The following is a 20022-nucleotide window of genomic DNA, read 5'->3' as shown; positions in this document are numbered from 1 at the left end:
GGATCAGAGAGGCATTTCAAAATATGTTGTTCTAGTAAGGAATGACCTTCAGCTTATTTTCTTGAGTGTTTCTGCTAAATCCTTCATTACCTACCTTTTTCATTTGTGTACACAGCACCAACCAGTAAATAACATCACTAGTAATGTTGCTACCAGCTCCTTCCCCAATATCAAGAAACAATATAAAAAGTCAGAACTTTGTACTAAAGAGGATCTACACACAAAAAATTTACTCAACTCATTTAATAAAACCATTTTGTTAAAAAATTACTTAGTAATGATTGGAATTTTACATATAAAATTCAGAAATTACAAAAAATTGCATTGTATAACAAATATAATCTGTATAAATGAGAAGACTTAGACACATTTGGTAGTAAGGTCCACAGAAAACCTACACAAAAGAGAAATTGGCTGTTCCTGAGTTAATTGTGCTTCTGTTGATGTTATGAGATAACATGACAGCAGCGTAAAATATTCTCTTTCTACGAGAATTTGTGCTAGGGATGTCTCTTCTATCCATTTCATATTACACATGCCTTCCCCTGGCACAGTTAAGTGGCTCTCCAAATGTGTGAGAAAGAAAATATCTGAGGCCTAAAAGAAGTACTCCAATTGAAAAGCAGTGTATTGTGAGCAGCCTTCAGGTAAAAAAAAAACAAACAAGCACTGCACCTCTCCTCTATACATATACCCATTTATGCAAATTATTCCTTCATAAGGCTTTACAATATATCTGACATCTTTCAAATCTGTATCTAATAAATATTACATGAAAATAGTTTTTCAGTATTTACATATGAAACATATAAAAATATGATCACTGTAAGATTACTTCTTCAATTTCATCTTCTAAAGAACCAAGGGTCTTGACTCCTGGCTTGCTTGTAGTGTATTGCAAACGGTGTCTGTTTAGGTTTCTTCCTTCACCAAAAAGCTCATTGTCTTCTTTTACTTTGAGTTTACTGTTTTTATCAACAAAAGGAGTATTACTAGAATCCCAATCTACATCAAAGGGTGGTGTATTGTTATTTTTAGAGAGAACAACGGTACTGGCACTGCTTCCAAAGAGTTGTTCCATTAAATTGGACTTCTTTTCTTTCTTACTATCGAAATCTGCATTTTCCTTAACATTTTCTTCTAATTTGTCACTTTTTTGAGTAAGCCAACTTGGTCTCCCTGATCCTTTCCCAAAGGAAGGTACATAACTACCAAATGCTAACTCACAACTTAAATCTACAGTCCTTACATTTTGTTGCTTCTGCCCTTGTGCTCTTGTGGCATCGTCCTGGCTGTCCTTTACAGAAAATCCATTAGTAACCTTCCCTGGAACCTCAAAGAATGGATTAGTTTTTTCCTTCTTCTCCAGGGAATCAGATTTTCTTGCTGTATTTATGAGTGGTGCTTGGGAAGTTGGTTTCATGTTTGCTGTACTTTGAATTTCTCTATCAATTTCTTGCATTTTAGCAAGCAGGAACTCTCTTTTTCGCCGCTCTTCCAACATTTCAGGGCTTTCACTCTCTACTTCAGGTTTGTGGATTTCTGCCTCCATCTTTATTTTCTCTTCTTTATCCAATAAAAAGTTGCTTTCTTTTTTCATTTTGTCATATTCTTTCCTTTCCCACTCTGTGAAAAATGTTTAAGCAATATTTAAAATGTTTTAATTTTAATGTGCCCTTAAAAGATTTTGAAAATAATGCAAGCAAAAGCCATTGATTTTTTAACATGCTCTTCTATGCACAATGTGGTTTTCCTACCGCAAAAATAAATCTTCAAAAATTACAACTAAATCCACTCCTGGTTCTCTGCTAAGTATAAAAGTCTATTGTCATCTTCCAAAGGCATCCAGACATTATCCATGTTTTAGAATTTTCAGAGCAATTTAATTTCTGCCAATTGCCTTCCCACTTCCTGGGTCTGAATGAAAATTAATACAACATTACTGATTTTAATAGTTTTGACTTGCACAGTAGTTTAGTTTTGTCATCATCACTGACATTAGGCCGGTCCTGGGATATATGTTTGGGGATTTTTTTCCCATAAAGGTAACTACTCCTGTGAAGCTATCAGATCTCAAAGTCATAGGAGTCATTACCTATTTCAAGCAGTGAATGATTTAAAATATACTGCATCCACTGCATACAGAAAATACCTTCACACAAGTGTCTGTGCATCACTGTGTGGACTCAATGAGAGTGACTGTGCACAGCTATGAAGGGACACCAAAGGTACAAAACAGTAACAAACTTATAACCAGAACTTGTAAATGCTTATGTGTAGAAGAAAGAGGAAGCTTCTCAAATATTTCTCTTTTCAAAATATTTTTCTATCAAGACAACAGACATGTATTTGGCCAAAAGTTGAATATGACTACTTGGCCCCTGCAACATACTGGCATTCTCCTTTCAACACTTTACTCAAATTTCTGACTTCTGTTTTCATGGAGTTCCATGTTATCTACTGTAATTCAGCTCAAGTTTTCAGAAATAACTGCAACAGTTCAGTTAAAATATTTAATAAATACTTTTTCAGTAGTATATTATTCTATCAAATTAAGCAAGGAGCTCCCTTTCTGCCTGTAAGGTGGGGAAAATACCAGCTTATATCGTACGATGGGTAAGGTGGTTAAATCATCTTATTCAGAGACATAATAGAGCAGATTCTTGGCTTATGTAAGTTGTGTTAGAAGATTTTCACAGACTTTACCTCTGAAAACAGCTACAGATTTTTAGAATTCTTGTCATATACAGTAAGTGCTACTATTCATTAACTATAATCACTGAAAGAGTTCTTTAACATGACAGCGTGAAGTCCATCTAAAATACTTGAGACTGACTTATGAATAGAAGTCATTAAGATGCTGTGAAAATCAAGTGAATAGAAAAGCAATATTAAAATATAGAAACTGACATTTCTCAAATAGCCACACCAAATGATTCAGATAACCAAAACTGAAAAGAGAAACTACAATTTCAAATTATATAAGTGAAGTAGATATGTACTGAAAAAATAGGCTATATTAAAGAAAGCAGATTTGTTCTACAACAGTAAAAATCTACTGCCTACCTCAATAACATTTAGCAAGTCAGAGCTAACATCAGCATTTACTTGCTATCTCATTCTTGTTTTGTAAACCAAAATCTCTTAAGATTGCAACGCTTTTTTGTGGACAGCATTTTTTGCTGTTGCATACTTAATCACAGGACACAGACTATTCTATATCCCATATTTTTTCTGATTCTTCTTTGCATAATATAACTGAAAATAATTTTCCACTGTAGTGATCGCTGCAAAATCATTTTGCTCTTCTCACCAGAAACCAGCAGCCTCATTTGATTAGTATTCTATGGTGCATCTTTCAGCCTTCAGCTGCCTCTTTCCTTACCGTCATGAAGTTTTGAAACTCTCTCCTCTAAAGCCTGCATTTCCTGAAAATATTTCAGTTTCTCTTCCCTTTCCCTGTTTTGGTCTTGTCTTAGGAGGTCTGTTTGCTCTTTCCACCCTTTGTCTCGAGTTTCTTTTTCCTGAAACACATTAATACAAAACCAAAACTGATGGGGAAAAACAGTCAATAAAACAAACAAACTAACAAAATCATAAGAACTTCTATGTCATTCTGAAATCACATTCTTACTGTTACACATAAAAAAGTAAGTTACCCTAAACTAAATCAGATTTGACAACCCAGGGGTTTGGCCCCAAAATATCATCACTTCTAGCATTGTTTTATTCACCTGAAACAAAATGAATAGACAGTCAACTCTATTCTGTATTACACATTTCAGGAAAGCTGCAGCTCCAATGTCATAAAGGAAAATTATCACTGTCAGGGTAGTTTTCTTTAGAAGTCAGAAGTTGTCTTCTTTAAGGACTTTAACAGAAGGCCAAACCTCACCACCTTATTCTCTCAACAAGCAAGCAATTAGTGACCCTCTACTTCCACAATCTGATCTTTTTACTCAAGCAAGTGGGTTGTAGATTCAGGCAGTTTCTCAAATTTTTGAAGTATTAAGTAACAAACAGTGAAGGAGAAAGATTTATTCTTGCATGACAAATTCAGCTAGTGAGTAAACATACACATTTAAAAGGAAGGAACCTGCAGAAAAGATAGTGATTTTCACTGCTGATATTAATAATACAGAAAAGTAGTGGCAATGAAGTGAAGAAAAAGTCAGTGTAGTCCAACATGTGGGAGCTAACTTCGTAGGTTGTGCTCATTTTAGAGCAAAATAAGCTTCTAAATTAAAAATACACTTCTAAGTGAAATAGTTACTACTTAATGAACAAAGAAAATATGACTATTAGTCAAAAAAACTTGAAAGTATTTTCCCTTCGTGTACAAGATTATCATTGTTATATTAAAAAGTATAAACTACATAAGGAGATGGTAGCCAGGTATTTAAAATGCTTCACTTTAAAAACTCACTACCCAAATCTAATTTGCATTATTTAAAGCAATAACCATATAGAGATCATATAGTTGGATTTCATGAGTCCAACTGCACTTGTACCAACCACTTGTATGGTTTTGTAACTCACATACCCAAGTATATATTGGAATAATATATACGTTAAACTACATTCATAGTTACAGAAAGGATTTTGGAAGAGAGAATATACAAAAGAAACAGCCATGAAAAAGTTTCAGCCCTAACTGGAAGCCAGTCAAGACCATCCTCAGAGCATTACTTCTGAAAAATAGTCCTAGCCTTATTTGTAAAATTTGTACCAGAATCTGGCTCATTCTGATCTTTAAGACTTTACAAATCTCTTTGATTTTAGCCTGGGGTCACAAAAGTATTAGCAATACTTCTAATAGTACTATTTTTATAATAAAAAGGGAAATGGAAAAAAAAAAATCCCAAGCATTTCGACAAAGCTGGAAAACCGGTAGAAATACCAGCACTGTGACAATAAGAGGAAGTGTTAGATTTATGCATTGTGAAATAAATCTGGAAAGTAAAAGAAACCATAATTAAGACCAAAGAGAAAAGAGAAAAGGCAGCCATCACTGTTTAACAGATTGCTCAAATAAGCATTAGAAACAAAGAAAAGGGGAGAAAACAAAAATGAAGCCTCAAAAACTTGAAAGATATAACAGTGGCAGAAAAAGAAGCAAATTGAGCTAGTGGTTCAAGACACAGAATATGATAAACTGTCACAAAAATGGAGCACGATATTTGTAGAAAGGTAGATTTTCTCTTAAAACCCAAAATGTTTTCTAAATCATATTTTCTATATATTTATATTTGTATATTTACACATATTTTCTAAAAGCTCTGCCTTGAATAGTCTGATAGGTGAATTATCTGGAGCAGGTCTCAAATTTTTATGGAACTCACTATTTTAGGAAGAATTCCTTCTTTCTTGTTTACTGTGTCACCACAGACAAGTTCTGATTCCGGAAGAAGTTCTGGTGGTGAGAAGTATCCACTGGTTTGTACACCTTTTGTGAGGTGTGGTCCTTTTTTAATATTTTGGTTGTTGGCTGTAGAAAATACAAACTAATTAAATTGTGGTTTTGCTCAAAAATATCCTGCTATCTACCTATGTCTCATTTTTCATGATTTGCAGCAAACATAAAAGACTGTATTGAAGTCAATGGAAGTGGAAAGTATTGACAAGTTTCACACAGTTGTTTTAAGCATCCGTAAAAGCTAATTATAAAAAAAATTATTAAAAAATGCATGCAAAAATTCTACCGGAAAAAATAATTAAAAAACCACCTTAAAGCTACTTATAGTGTCATTACAGTATATTGAGTATTTGTTAAAAATCCCCACAAAATATGTCACTCATCTTACTGCTTGTCACAGAAGCAAACTCATAAAATTAAAATTCACTTATTTGCACCTTTGAAACATGTACACTTATCTCTAAGGAATAACATTTTAAAAAATCTGAACCTAAAATGGGATAATAGTAGAGCATCTATAATAAAATGAGCAGTAGACAAACTGTTTGAAATACTGGCATTAAATATTTAAAACAGTCTCATAAATTTCTGCTGCTTCTGACAAATAGATTCTACTGATTCAGTGATAATAGCCCAAGTACACACATAGAACACACATATTTATGTGGGTAGCATAAGGTTTGAGGCTGTCTTTTCACACCAGAAGAAATCACGGTACTGATAATTTTAGAAGATTATGTTCAGGGACATATGCACCCTTTGAGGAAAAAAGGAGTGCAGCTCATATGACAGACAGTAAACTTGAATCAGTAAGAAATAAATAAAACAGATCACCAAAATATTCATAGCAGTGAAAATACATATTTTTAAAGCTTCTGTAATTTATTGTCAAGTGAATATGATCTATCAGAGATTTTACTAACAACCTTCCCTTCTGCCTTTAGCCAAGAACATCTGATATGAAAGGAGTTAAGTCTCCTGTTTGGTAAAGTTCTATGTTTTGGTTCTGCTGCAGTTATAGAACAGTCAACAATCCATGTGCCCTCCTTTGTAACCAGTGCTGTGATGAAAGCAGTGCAAAAAGATAAACGTTCCTGAACAAGCAGCACGGAGTGAAATTCCAAGTGTCGCAAAAGGTATAACCCAGCTGAGTCATTTCAAAGTGGTGCCAATAATTTTTCTTTGTTGCTTCATAAAAGTTACCTCTTTTTCTTTGTACAATATCCATGTCTTTTCTTGGTGATAGCTTCAACATACGATTAGCATATATATTTTTTGCTTCAAGTTCTCTTTCTTTTTCCTGTGAATGAAAGAGGTAGGTATAACAATGAGTTACTAATATTTCATTTACTAGCCATTAGCAAAGCTGTAAATTAAATTAAAAATACATATTGTAAATAGAAACAGAGTAATCAATTGTTTCACCCAATGTTTTAAGGATAACAATCACATTCCTAACCTTGTTTATGCTATAAGAAAGCAGATAGAACTTTCTCCCAAAAGAAACTCATTAGCAAAATATTAGGGAAAAAAAGCAGCTCTGCAGTGAGAATACAAGTAAACACCAACACTTCCATAAACACAAACAAGACTTACAATGTGTGTATAGATTGCACAACTGAATTTTAAGTATTGTAAAGAGTTAAACATTTCAATGCAAGCAATACTTGTCACAGGGTATGTCAGTATCAGGGAGTGGAGGCCCAATGTATCATAGAGCTAGAGGCAAACTCTTCTTTTAGCACATTTATTGACTAAAATGCAGAAATGAGCAGTGACATCATCTGACAATGAAAATATTTTCAAACTATCAAATTCTCCACTAACAAACCAGGTTTAAAATACTTACTCTAAACAAGTAAGTTTTAGAGCTACTAACACTATTACTTGCTCAATAGCTAGGAAGGTGGTGAACTGGTGCATCTCCAACATGTTTGAGACTTGGAGTTTCAAGGAAATTCTCCTAGAAACTAAGCACTTTAGCTCAAGTCTAACTTTTTTTTTTAATTTTTTTTCCCTAAAGATAAACTGACTGGGTAGAATGTAACAATATTTTAAGTACTTTAATTGAGAATTTGGGCAACAATGGCTGGGGGGGATGCAAATAAACCTTTGCATAAATTTAGCAACACATGAGGACATAAAAAATACATGAAAATAATCTTTACACAAATCTACTGCAGTGCAAGTACATTAGTAACATAAAGTACTGTTTATGCCTGCAGATTTCATTTTGAATTCAAGGGATCAAAACCTAATTTTCCAGTAGATTTTGTGGTTTAATCTCAGTGCTTGGTTATGTACTCGATCTTACTTTTCTTAACTAGCGCTAACAATAATGATTAATGTAGAAACATTCCTGCTATAAACACTGCAGGGTCAGAGCACAGAACATTTCGATTTAATGCAGGAAAAGAACTCACATGTGGTACATAATTAAGTACACATCAGAGACTGCAGTTACTGTTAAACTATTCAAACCCGATTGCAGATACTTCCAAAGATAAAATGCCAGAACATGGTTAGCAACTTCTATTCCTTCCACATTTTACCTTCAGCTTCTGATTCAGCTGATGAAGCTCTTCTTGGAGAACTCTGTTTTCTTCTTGAGCCTCATATAGCTTTTTTTTCTTTGAATGTAACTCTCGTTGAAAACTGCTACCACTTAACTCAAGATTTCTTTCCAGATCCTTCAATTAAAACAAAATACTATTTTTTAATAACCGAAGTACTTTCTATAGTCAAATTACTTAAATAAAATTACGGTAAACCAGTGTCTTGGATTTAAATATCAGTTCCACCACTTCTGTAACACTGAATACATTTAAACCCTTAATCCTAACTTTCAGGGGGCAGACAGAGCACCTGCAGATGCTGCAGCTCATCCTTCTGAGTATTGAGAGGTGATATGAGGACATAATGGGAACTCACACTACTTTCTGCAAGGCTCTTGCCACAGTGGACCTCCATGTCTCTAAGACAGATCTCCAACTGATGAGTTAGAGACAGAATTCCTCCCTCAGAGTGCAGGATTAGAAGGAAGAAGACAAGAAAGAATTTTTAAACTTTCAACTAGAAACTAGCCTGTGATTACGATTGCATTTACATACCTTTGTCTTGCAATAGATATTTTAAGTGAACTGTGTTGATGAAAGAAGGAAAAAAAAGTACAAGAAAATCCCTTTTTAAAGCATGACTTATTTTAACATGATCTAGTACTACAAATGCTGAAATACCTGATCATAAAACTACAGATAACAGATGGTAACACTACAGGGTGAGGTGGTTTGGCTAACTCAGTGGTTTATATCTTTGTACTTTGGGATTTATTTTACAAAAGGTTAGTTTCCAGCTTAATCCTTTGGATTTTCAGATCTATTATCTATATAATGTAATTTAGGTTTGATTACTAATACAGACAGCAAACTTTAACATAATTTTAATGACCAAGACAATTTCAGCTAAAAATAGGATAAAATTTACGTACTATGTATAAAAATATCTAGTATAAAAACAGTATCACTACCAACAGATGTAATAGTGTTAACACAATTTTTAAGTAAGAAGAGTTTATAGACATATTTACAGTGTAGACACACTTAGACATGTTTAAAAAACATAAACATTTTGGCTGGACAAAATTAAAAAAATATATTGGACAAATTTCTTAAAATACATATCCACAAAATGTTTTAAAGATCATTTCAGTATTTAAAAAATGCTCTAATTTTGTTCAGCTGAGGTCTTGGGTGTGCAGAATAGTGGACAATCAAACACTGCATGAATGCTGTTCAAAAATTGAAAAAGAATTACTATATAGGGGGTTTTTTTAGAATTTTAGTGTACAGTTCCCTAAATACCCAGAAATTTTTAACAAATGCTTCCCCTTCAAGAGGATAAATTAGATTGCATAGAGTTGTTTTATAACTACATGCACTTCTGAAATATTATTATTAGTTATAAAAACACTTAAAAGCACAAATCCACAGGCTATATTCTGAGAAAATACACTTAATTTGTAAACAGAAATTTGAATGCACAACTACCAAGTATGTAACTGTATAATCACCTTGGAAATAATTTACTTGATTCTACTTCTGTGTAAAACCAAAAAATATTGATTTTCTGTTTGCTCCATGACTGTGAAAAATTACAATTCATTATGGTAAGAAATATCTGAAATTTCTTACAAAAAGAAAGCCATCTCACCTTAACTCTTTTTTCCCTGTCCTCTAGCCTGCTCTCTGCATTGGCTAGTTTCTTTGCCAGGTCATCTCTTTCGGCAAGGTGCTTATCTGCAGACAGTTTTTTCAGTTTCTGCAAGACAGTTTTTGTTCTGTACAGTTCATCTTCCGAATCTTTCAACCGTCTCTCAGTTGCACGTTCTCTCTCCTGAGATTTTCGTAGGCGCTCCCTTAATATTCTAATCTCATTGTTGTGCCGAGCAAGGAGCTGAGAGATTTCGTTTTCTGTATCTTCGAACTTATTCAGGGCTTTCTCCTGCCTGTGCTGAAGCCTCTTCAGTGCCCTGTTTTCCTTCTGCAGCTCATCTAGTTTGATGTGGAGTTCAGTCAGTTCATTTCGGAGCTCATTGATTTTCAGCAGCCTCGCAGAAAGAACTCTTTTTGTAACAAGATCTATATCTTTTGCAGGAGAATCCCTAGTGAGGCTCTGAGAACGGAAACCCCACCGTGTCCCTCTCTTGCTTGGTGCATATTTGGAATCCAATTTCTTTGTGGCTAAGAGAGAAAAAATAAAAAGCATGTTTACTATTAGACAAGGCAGTTTGTCTACTCAGGCATCCTTCTTGGAATCAAGCTCTGCCTAAAACAATTTTTCAATACTTAGCAGAGATGGCAGATTTCAAGCCAGACAATGAAAGGCATATATATGATAGACCTATGTTCCTTTTGATAGCCAAAAAAAGGAGATCTATGTCTGTGATCTACTGTAAGAGGTAATATTTGCAGCCATTAACACAGGACCATTGTAAAGTAATCATCTGCAAATCGTATCAGAAACAACAATCATATTTTGATATTGTTTATTAAAATGGTTTAGAAATAGGATACTATAATGCATACGAAATTATCAAATGCTTTAAAATGGCAACAATTAGCTAATCACTAGCTAGTTATGTATTATGCAAGATGTAATTCTCCCAGACAAATGCAGTAGTATTTTCAAATCCAGCTGCCGTGCTTACAGACAAAACAGCAGATTTCAAAGGCTCAATGCAAAAAGCCTCCAAAGCAAAATTACAAATCCCATGAAAATTCAGTTCTCTTTGAATAATTTATTCTTGTATCACAAGTTATTTTCCACACAGTATTCTCATTTGATTACTTGTATGCACTGCTCGCATTCCTATTTGGTATTATTATTTTATTTCCATCCCCATAGATAAAAGCTGAACATTTTGTTTCTATCTTATTTGTCTCTCAAGCCACACTCAAAAAATAAAGCATATAATCCACTAAAAATATCTCTTAAAACAATTGAATTAATAGAGATAATTCATACAAGCTTAATTCATTAAGGTACCTCAGTGTTTGAAAGAAATACGCTGAGCAGCAGTTTATAACTCCAGCTGGAAAGCTGGGATACAGCAATAGTGCAGTTACCTATACACAGATAGTGAGTGTGTGTGACAGCAAATTCTTCCTCCCCTTTGGCACTCAGCATGTTTCTCTAGAGAATACTTTTCAGCAAAAATAACAGCTTAAAAATATACTTTTATAATTTCCTATACAAATTTTACACAAATGCTCATTCATTTTCTGCTTGATGCTCATTTTTTCCACAGCTTGGGCAAACAAAAGAAGGTGTGTTTTTTTTCCTTTGCAAAGAACACTTATGTCATACTCAGGTGTGAAAAGATTATCTAACACATGCACTGCAGGAATGATGCCACTCCTACCACCAACTAAGGGAATTCCCATTTACCATAAACTTCCAGCTCCTTCAAGAATTTCTCCATACTTAGGACAAATTTACCATGATTGCACTTTTGATCATATAGTTAAATTGGGGCATAGTGTCTTTCAAGACAACATAACATGACATTCACAATACCTTCATGTAATAATTATGTTCAATTCTGGCTATGTAATCAAAGAACTGGTCATTCATTTGCCCCCTTCAAATTAAATAGCACAGAGGAACTGCAGTTTTTGTTTTCCAGCTAACCCATGACCACTATGGAGAAGATGCCACTTTGGAACACAGAGAAGCTCAGCAAAACACCAGTTGCACCAGGACACTCACACTGGTGAGGATCTGAAGAGATACACTCCCTGGGCAAATTCAAGACCTTCTGGCACAATCTAGATCATAATATTGACCAAATGATTCATACAGTATCAAGCACTTACAAATGAACTGGGACACTTGCTCAAGTAAGGCAGGACATGCTACGACTTCACCAGAAAATGCATACAGTTATTTAGAACAAGCTGTCAAAGCATGGCAGAAAGCCTTCATATCCCTATTTCAGCCCAGGACCTGTATAACCATTCTCTTCTTTTTTGCAGGGATGTTCACCTCCCCAGTCAAGAAAGCAGCTTATGTCTGTGAGGGAGCTCAAAGTGGAGCTATGTCACCTCAAATTGGAAATATTTTACCCTCAGGGAAGGAACAGGAAAAGCTTTCTTTTGAATTTCTACCTGAACTTAACTGTTGCCAAACCCATTTTCTCTCTTGCCACATTGCTGGTCTTCATTTGTTTGTTGAAAGTCACAGTATTACACTGTAAAGCTCAGTCTACTAGACTTCCACAAGACAGATATCTTAAGGTTATCTCGTCAGGGGAGCTTTAATAATTGTCTCTCTTTTACAGACTGCATAGTAAGGACTTCCCTTGGGTCCTTGGCCTCGAGTTTTTTGTCAAAAAGAAAAAGCAAGCATCAGCATGATGCAACAAAAGGCTAGAATAAAAGCCACGTTCTCTTGTTAAGAAAAATACGAAGAATTCTGAAAATCACCAACACCCCTCCTTATGCAGGAACAGATCAATTTCAGTTTACAACAGAGCAGTTACTGCCTACCTGCCATTTGTAGTGTTATTCACATGAACCTTACTTGTAGATCCTCATAATGCTACTTTCCCACTTTTGTTTCAGTTTTCAAAGGTAATTGACTCTTTGGAGCAGTTACAAAGCAGCAATTTCTGCTATCTACCTACCTTGGTAGTGCACAAGGCTGTTTGAAGCCTGTGTTTTGTGATGTCTCTTTTCTTGGCTTGTAGATGGAGAGCTTAGTGCGGGCGACTGGCTGGATGAACGAGATGCGTTACCTTCATCTGAATAATAGGAGTCGCTATTTTTATCCTCATCTGATTTCCTCTCATGTTCAGAATCTGGACTCCTTACTCTTTCTCCCATTTTTCAGATTTTACAGCTTTCCAGATTTTTCTCAAAGACTGTTCATTTTGGCACAAAGGATATTTCAGTTGCCACAACGGGAGCAGCTGGATTATTTCCTTGGGTTTATCATCTTCATCTCCAAAGCATGAGATCTTTGCAGTTCAGTTCAGTAAGCAGCAGTTATCCTTCAGAATGCATTTCTCTGTAACAATTTAGAGAGAGAAAAAAACAGTGAGAACAGTGTTCCACTGTTAGGAAAGAAAGGTAAAAAACCTGTAAAATTATCAGGATTCTTACAACCTTGTTACTCTAAGATATACATTCAATGTGACAAACATCAGTCTTGGAATGCTACTATTATTTTCAGAAGACTGAGGCTCTTCAATCTCAAAAGAGAAATCAGAAAATTAACACAGAATTCAGAAAATTAAATCCAGAACAAGAATAAGAAACTACACCCAGGCTAGAGAGGGGAAAAGAAGCATTTGGGAAACAAAATAGAACACAAGCAAAAGTTTGACATTATTCAGGAAACTAATTTAGACATGTTTTAAAACTTCCAAACCAAATGAATTAACAACTTATCCATGCAACTAGAATTGAGATATTGGTAGAATTTGACTAAATCCTCTATTTCACCATTTCTGACAGTCCAATGATGTTAAATAATGAGCTTGAAAATAATTGTCCCATTTATCTGGAGTACCTTCTGTCCCTAACCACTAATGAGACTGTACCTAAATATCACAATCTTCACCCTGGAAAGTATTCTCATACCCTTCAAAATCTAGTGCTTCATGCCTTTAAGAACTGACCAGAGCACCCATGTTTTATACTATATATATATTTTTATATCTGATAAGAGCGACTACACTGCTGGTATATGGTAAACAGTACACCTGCAGCAGGTATAAAATGAGAACGGCCCTTCCTGCAGCCTATCTTTTGATATAAACTGGAAAAATCCCATAATCCCAAGGTGAAATCACTTAATTTTTTATTTTTGGAGACACTTCCTGAGAATGTAATGGAGTAAATATGTTAAAAATTTTCCTCACCTTCTCAGTCAAAAGAATTCTCTCAACAGTTTAAGAAGTGTTTTACTGACTACGCTCAGCTTCCCAGGTCTTTTGTCTCTCTCAACACTCTTCACAGCTCTCAAGCTTATTTCTCTCTCTTCAATCCAACATCAAGCCCCTAATGGGTGAATAAATAGGCCTTGCACCAGAGCTCATCAGTTCTACCTGTTGAATGACATAAGCTCCTAGCTCGTTTCTAAATGACAAAGCAAATTACACACAAAAAAACTGAGCAGCTTTCAATCAAAACTGCTCTACGCTGCAGGACATTCAACACACCTGTAAATGAGCTGTAAATTTTTCACTGTATTATTTCCCAATAAAATAAACTTTGCCTGCTTCTCAGCCTTCACTGCCTATACATGCAGAATTGCATAGCCAAGCAGAACAGAAATGTCAGCTGCCAAGACTGTTTTTGTTACAAATTCCAGCTTTCTGGCACGCTTCACTATTAGCACAACTCTATCTCAAGTGACTGGAATGAATCCATTTGCCCTCATAATCTATACAGAAAGAATTAGAGGAATAAACATCCCATCAGGTTTCTAAACTGGGAAGCTGCTGGGAAATTAATACTGAGTTACCTGGAAAAGAGTATTTTTCTTTACTCAGGGAGTAACTTTTCAAAATAATGATTTGTAAGCATCTAAATATTCTCAAAGTGGTCTAAATAATAATAATGACATGCCTGAAACTTATATAAAAGGATTCTGATGAAAACTAAAATTTCACTGCAAAGCCCAACTGTTCTAGAGATTGCTAAACACATGCTTGGAAGGTATCAGCTATTGTGAACATTCAAATGATCTGTATTGACTGTTCTTTTTCCTTCTGAAATAATGGAATTACTAATGATATTTCAAAAGTATAGACCTAACCATAACTGTATTATCTTGTCTGAGTTTAAGTGTAATGAAGACCCCCATACATTTACATGAGTGCAAAACTAAGATCATGTAAGAACATCAGAACATATGAAGGTGCTGTCCTACTCCCAAACAGCTCCACTCCTAAGCCCTGGCCCCACAAACATCTGTGCAGAATATATGTTATTTTGCTCCTTGAAGAGCAAACTAATAACAAAGTAAAACACAGGCAGAGTTTTGGGGATAACCTGTTCTCTAGAGCATGCACAGACAAGACTACATCAGGTCTGTCACCACAGGACAGAATTTCAGGGAATACAAAAAAATATAAAATAATATATTTATATTAAAGTACTAATATGAGATACAAAAATAGTACTCTGGAGGGCTGTAACACAGATCTCATATTCTTACAGTCACTCTGACTGAAAAAAAAACACATTAAAACCAGTAGTTGCTTTTGTAACCCACATGAAGTGAGGTGGTGTCATTGAAGCCACAGGCTTTCTTTCCAGCTAACAACATGGGCTACAAAACTTGCCAGACTTTGTCTGAACTCATCCTGGGTGCCTGGAGCTTTGCTACAGCTTATTTAGCTGCAACAAATTCAGTTAACAACCAGGGAACTTATCTAATTTGTTGTAGCTTTTTGCTTAGTTTGTATACATTTATGTTTTAAAGTAACGGACAGCGATAACCAGTAGTTATTCCGTGAAGAGGGAACCATCTGTGATCTACAACCCTTGCAAAAATGCATCATAGGGGGGGTATAGGCATGAGGTGACTGCAGGGCCTGAAAGTGCCAACACAGTACAGTGCTGGGGCCCTAAGCTGTAACATCTCACCTGTGCTTAATTCTGTGGGAGGCAGCCTTGGGAGTTGGATAAAACCCAGCAACATAGAGGACAAAGAATGAGTACTCAACATATGTAAAACACACTATGTGGAGTAAATTCCGATGTAATGTGGAACTGTGAATCAATGATTAGAACAGAGTAGAATAGAATAAAGAGCAAGGCGTCGATAAGTGTGTTATCAACCAGTAAAAATGATCACAAATGGACACAAGGCAAGGAGGAAGAAACCATTAGCATCCTCCTCCTGCCAGGGAATGTTGGTGACTTACTGTAAAGACATCCCCTTCGCAGTTGAATTCAGTCAAGTCCCAGAGGATGAGTGAGTGAGCAAAGATAACACCAGAGGGTTTGGTACTAGAGTTTGTGTCTGTATCACTGTAACCACATGTGGCTTGAACTGTGTTAGTATCTGGACTAATATTAAATCTTTGATTAGACCATTAAGATTTTAATTAGACCAATGATCATTTGCTGGCTCTGCATTCCTGTTCCTTGTTTTGCTTATAACTGCTGAATAAAACAAACTGGCAGGAATTCAAGCAACCTAGTCTCTTACTTGGACACAAGACTGTTCCATGGCCACAGTGGCACATGTGGCATCCAGAGGAGTCCCAGACTTATGGAAGGCATACATCACTGTTAGAAGCACCACTACATCCAGAGGTGTTAACCTAGTCCTCCGTGCAGGCAGGGATTACTCTGTGAGGCAAGTACCTTCAGCAGTGTAGATACAGCACAGACACAAATTTTGTCTGCCTTCAGGACACAGAAGGATAAAAAGAAATCATCACGCACAGATTTTTTCTTGTTTGAAAACAAATGGAATGGCATTTAGGGAAGGCATAAATTCCTATAGTTCAAACATCAAGATGTCTAATTATATATATATAAAACAAGAACACTCACTTTCACATATCAACTTAAAGCTGATCAGTTATTTTACAGTCCCACAAGAGTCCACTAAAGAGGCAATAATTGTTTTGAAGAATGCTTTTCATAACTCACTGTATTTAAAACAAACAAATTGTAAGAACTGGAGGATTAGAATTATCCATCACTTCTGTACTGGATATTTCCCACTTTTAAGAATATTTTGCTATATTAAGTATCATTTTGACAAACAGCAATATAAATGAACAGAAACTTCTGATGTATTCTGGAAGTACTCAGAAAAGCAATGGACTGAAAACAAATTGAAAAAGCTGAACCAATGAAAGCTCCCTTGAGAATTGCCAAAAACATTTTTTGAATCTTCAAATGGTTTTCAGTTTTATAAATTGGTAATATTATTTTCTATACGAAACAAGAAACCTTAGTCTGTCAAGTCTTGCCAATTAATTTTTCCATCAGTTTATAATATAATTCCATTAACAAAAGAATGCACAGTTTATCTTGAGAACAAAAGAATCACTAGGACATTTGAGTTTTACTTCAGTGAGCCTAAGGACTGCCTAATTAAGAAATGTTTTTGTTACCTGATTTTTCAATTGTTACCAACTAGTTTGAGCTGATTATCAAGTAAGTTCAACTTGTGTCAATCCACAAAGATATTGATTTTCCACTTGTACATGTAATAATTTTACGAGAAATGAAACACTGTAGGTTAGCAGTGGGTCTACTGAGGTCCACCACCACCACCAAAACCCCAGTCCCCTCTCCTCAAGACTCCATGCAGGCTTTTAGAAGCCTAAGGAATCGAGATCAGGTCAGTATAGAATGGCTGAAGTAAATATGGACCTATACAAACTTTAGAAACAGTTTTGTTTCCAGAATTTCATACTCCTTTCACTTCAATGACTTCTATCTATTGCTATTATTTTCATATTTTGTATTGAAAACATGTTCATTATTACAAAAAACAGTTGAGCATCAGGCCACTGTAAAGGACATAGACAGAACAGAGAACACAAAACAACTGAAATGGTGACAGGAGATTCTCTCCCTATTACTCCTAAGTAAATCACAGAAACAGAAATAGAACCATTGGACTACAGGTATTAAGCAACAGACAGAAAGGAAAACCACTTAGTAATTCTTCTCTCGCAGTACACCCAGAGCTTAGTTCTGTAATGTAAGACTCATAAAACTTTTTATGACCTTCTCAGTATTAACACCCTTCCAAGACCAGGGGACGCCCGGTGCTTTCACTGGTCGCCGAACGACACTTCCCGAGTACAAACACTGACCTCTAACGGCCTCCTCAGTTCTTCCACCTATTCCGAGAGAGGGACAATGCAAGAAAGGCGGCTTCAGGCAAGTACAAAAGCATCAATCCAAGTTATTAAAGCGCTGAACTTAAGAGCAAAGAAAAACTTCAAAAGAAATTCGTCTCCCTCCTCTTCCCCCATCCATCTTTTTGATAACCAAATGCTGTATTTTTTCCAGAAGAGAGAGGAGCAAAATAATAAATCACATGAAAATATACTCAGTGATGAGACTTTAGTGATCAGGAAGTATTTTATTAGGGAAGTTTTCTGCCACTGTTGACTTAACTATGCATTTCTTCTAGGTTTACAAGTTTCTCACAGACTCACAGAATCAATGAGGTTGGAAAAGACCTCTGAGATCATTGAGTCCAACCTATGACCAAACACTACCATGTCACCTAGACCATGGCACTGAGTGCCATATCCAGTCTTTCCTTAAATATCTCCAGGGACAGTGACTCCACCACTTCCCTGGGCAGCCCATTGCAATGTCTTATCACCCTTTCTGTGAAGAAATTCTACCTAATGTCCAACCTAAACCTCCCCTGGTGCAGCTTAAGACAATGTCCTCTTGTCCTGCATTTTGGTGAATTAAAATGCAATATTTAAAAGCCAATGTTATGTCTACCTGACTCTGTGTTACTTTCATCAGCTCTCAAAATGAAAAAGCTGCTCTAAGGCCCAGGTCAGGGATGAGGAAACATCAAAGAGGGAATGTTCAGGCCAGTCCTACAACCAGGAAAAGAGATTATGTTTCTAAATCAGACTTCACCATGGAGGCCCACGCCGTCGCTCATATTCCCACCAATATCCCAGTATGTGCAGACTTACCTAGTTCAGCTTAGCCATCCCTGGGAGCAGCTCTCCAGTTCCCAAGGTGCAAGTGGGCAGCTTTCCTTCACTGAGCACAGAATACATCGAATGTTATTTTCAGTCAGCACTTCCTGACAACACACTTTAAGCGTAGTCACCGAATCGTACCCGCACTAAATGACTTCGCAGGAAAGAGCCTGAATACTGGCGGCCCGAGACTTTTCGGAGGCCAAGCCCAGACCTAGGCCCGGGCCCGCTCCCAGCGCCCGCAGCCCCCAGGAAAACAACCTTCCCCCGCCGCGGTCCAGTTTCCCCCGGACGCTCTCTTCGCCCCTCGATGTCCCCTCCGCCCCTCGATGTCTCCGCCACCCCCGTCCCGGCCCTTCCGACGGTACCTGCCCTGCCCTGCCCGGCCCCGCCCGCCCGGCGAACGCGCCGGCGGTTGCCGCGTTACGCTCGGAGGGGCCGCGCGGCGGCCATTGACAGCGGCTGCCCCGGCAACGGGCCGCGGGGGGGGGCGGGCCCTCGGCGCCAGCCATTGGCTGTTCGCCCTGCCAGCTCGCGGCAGCTGCTCTTCCCATTGGTGAAGGGCCGCATCCCGGCTGCTGATTGGCTGAGGTGCTGCAGGGCGGGGGGTGCCGTGAGGGGCTCCGGTCGCGCTGCCGCTCCGCGCGGCTCCGACCGCGCCGGCAGGGGGCGCTGCGGGCCCGGCTGGCGCGGCGCCGGGGGAGACCTGGCGGGGGCGGCGGGGCCGCGGCCTTACCCTGGGTCTGCCCTGCCCTGCCCTGCTCTGCCCTGCTCTGCCCTCCCTGAGTCTCTCCTGCCCTCCCTGAGTCTCTGACCTGTCCTGCCGTCACCGTCTTGGTTCTGTAGGGCCGCGTGTGTGACATCGCAGGACAGCAGCCCGGGGAAAAGGACCCGAGAGCACTGGTTGACAGCGGCTGAACATGAGCCAGCAGTGTGCCCAGGTGGCCAAGAAGGCCAATGGCATCCCGGCCTGTATCAAGAACAGTGTGGCAGCAGGACCAGAGCAGCGATTCTTCCTCTATACTCAGCACTGCTGAGGCTGCACCTCGAGTGCTGTGTCAGTTCTGGGCTCCTCAGTTCAGGAAGGACATTGAGGTGCTGGACTGTGTCCAGAGATGGGTAACAAAGCTGATGAAGGATCTGGAGCTCATGTCCTGTAAGAAGCAGCTAAGGGAGCTGAGGTTGTTCAGCCTGTGGAAAAGGAGGCTCAGGAGTGACCTTGTTGCTCTCTACAACTACCTGAAAGGAGGTCGTAGCCAAGTGGGCGTTGGTCTTTTCTCCCAGGCAACTGGCCACTGGATGACAGGACAGTCTCAAGCTGCACCAGGGGAGATTTAGGTTTGACATTAGGAGGAATTTCACACAGAAAAGGTGATTAGGTTGGAATGGGCTA

At 37.6% G+C, this 20022-nt stretch overlaps 1 protein-coding gene across 6 annotated transcripts; it reads right to left on the bottom strand.

The window, feature by feature from the left end:
- Window positions 1-228: 228 nt before the first annotated feature.
- On the bottom strand, window positions 229-19112 carry LCA5 (lebercilin LCA5). 6 transcript variants are annotated; one of them, XM_064650078.1, is made up of 12 exons: window positions 18998-19112; window positions 18621-18690; window positions 18418-18518; window positions 17680-17795; window positions 16139-16338; window positions 12600-12982; window positions 9626-10155; window positions 7969-8106; window positions 6620-6716; window positions 5343-5488; window positions 3386-3524; window positions 229-1626 (listed from the first exon to the last, which is right to left on the bottom strand). In XM_064650078.1, the coding sequence occupies exons 6-12, from the start codon at window positions 12796-12798 to the stop codon at window positions 821-823; spliced, it is 2055 nt and encodes a 684-aa protein (XP_064506148.1). In that variant the 5' UTR covers window positions 12799-12982; window positions 16139-16338; window positions 17680-17795; window positions 18418-18518; window positions 18621-18690; window positions 18998-19112; the 3' UTR covers window positions 229-820. The 6 variants fall into 6 exon arrangements, with proteins under 6 accessions (XP_064506148.1, XP_064506150.1, XP_064506149.1 ...); XM_064650080.1 differs by lacking the exon at window positions 16139-16338; XM_064650079.1 differs by lacking the exon at window positions 18418-18518.
- Window positions 19113-20022: the final 910 nt, after the last annotated feature.

The sequence above is a fragment of the Pseudopipra pipra genome, chromosome 3 (genome assembly GCF_036250125.1).
Source record: "Pseudopipra pipra isolate bDixPip1 chromosome 3, bDixPip1.hap1, whole genome shotgun sequence".
Lineage (NCBI taxonomy): Eukaryota > Metazoa > Chordata > Aves > Passeriformes > Pipridae > Pseudopipra > Pseudopipra pipra.
This window is presented reverse-complemented; position numbering and strand designations above follow the sequence as displayed.

Bases quoted from the DNA above. Each gene is read 5' to 3' on its own strand.
- LCA5 (XM_064650078.1), bottom strand. From the start codon at position 12,798: ATGGGAGAAAGAGTAAGGAGTCCAGATTCTGAACATGAGAGGAAATCA. The intron at 5,489-6,619 runs GTAACTTTTATG...TATTTTCTACAG, and splicing joins TATTGTACAAAGAAAAAGAG to CCAACAACCAAAATATTAAA. The intron at 3,525-5,342 runs GTGAGTTCCATA...AATGTGTTTCAG, and splicing joins AAGGAATTCTTCCTAAAATA to GAAAAAGAAACTCGAGACAA.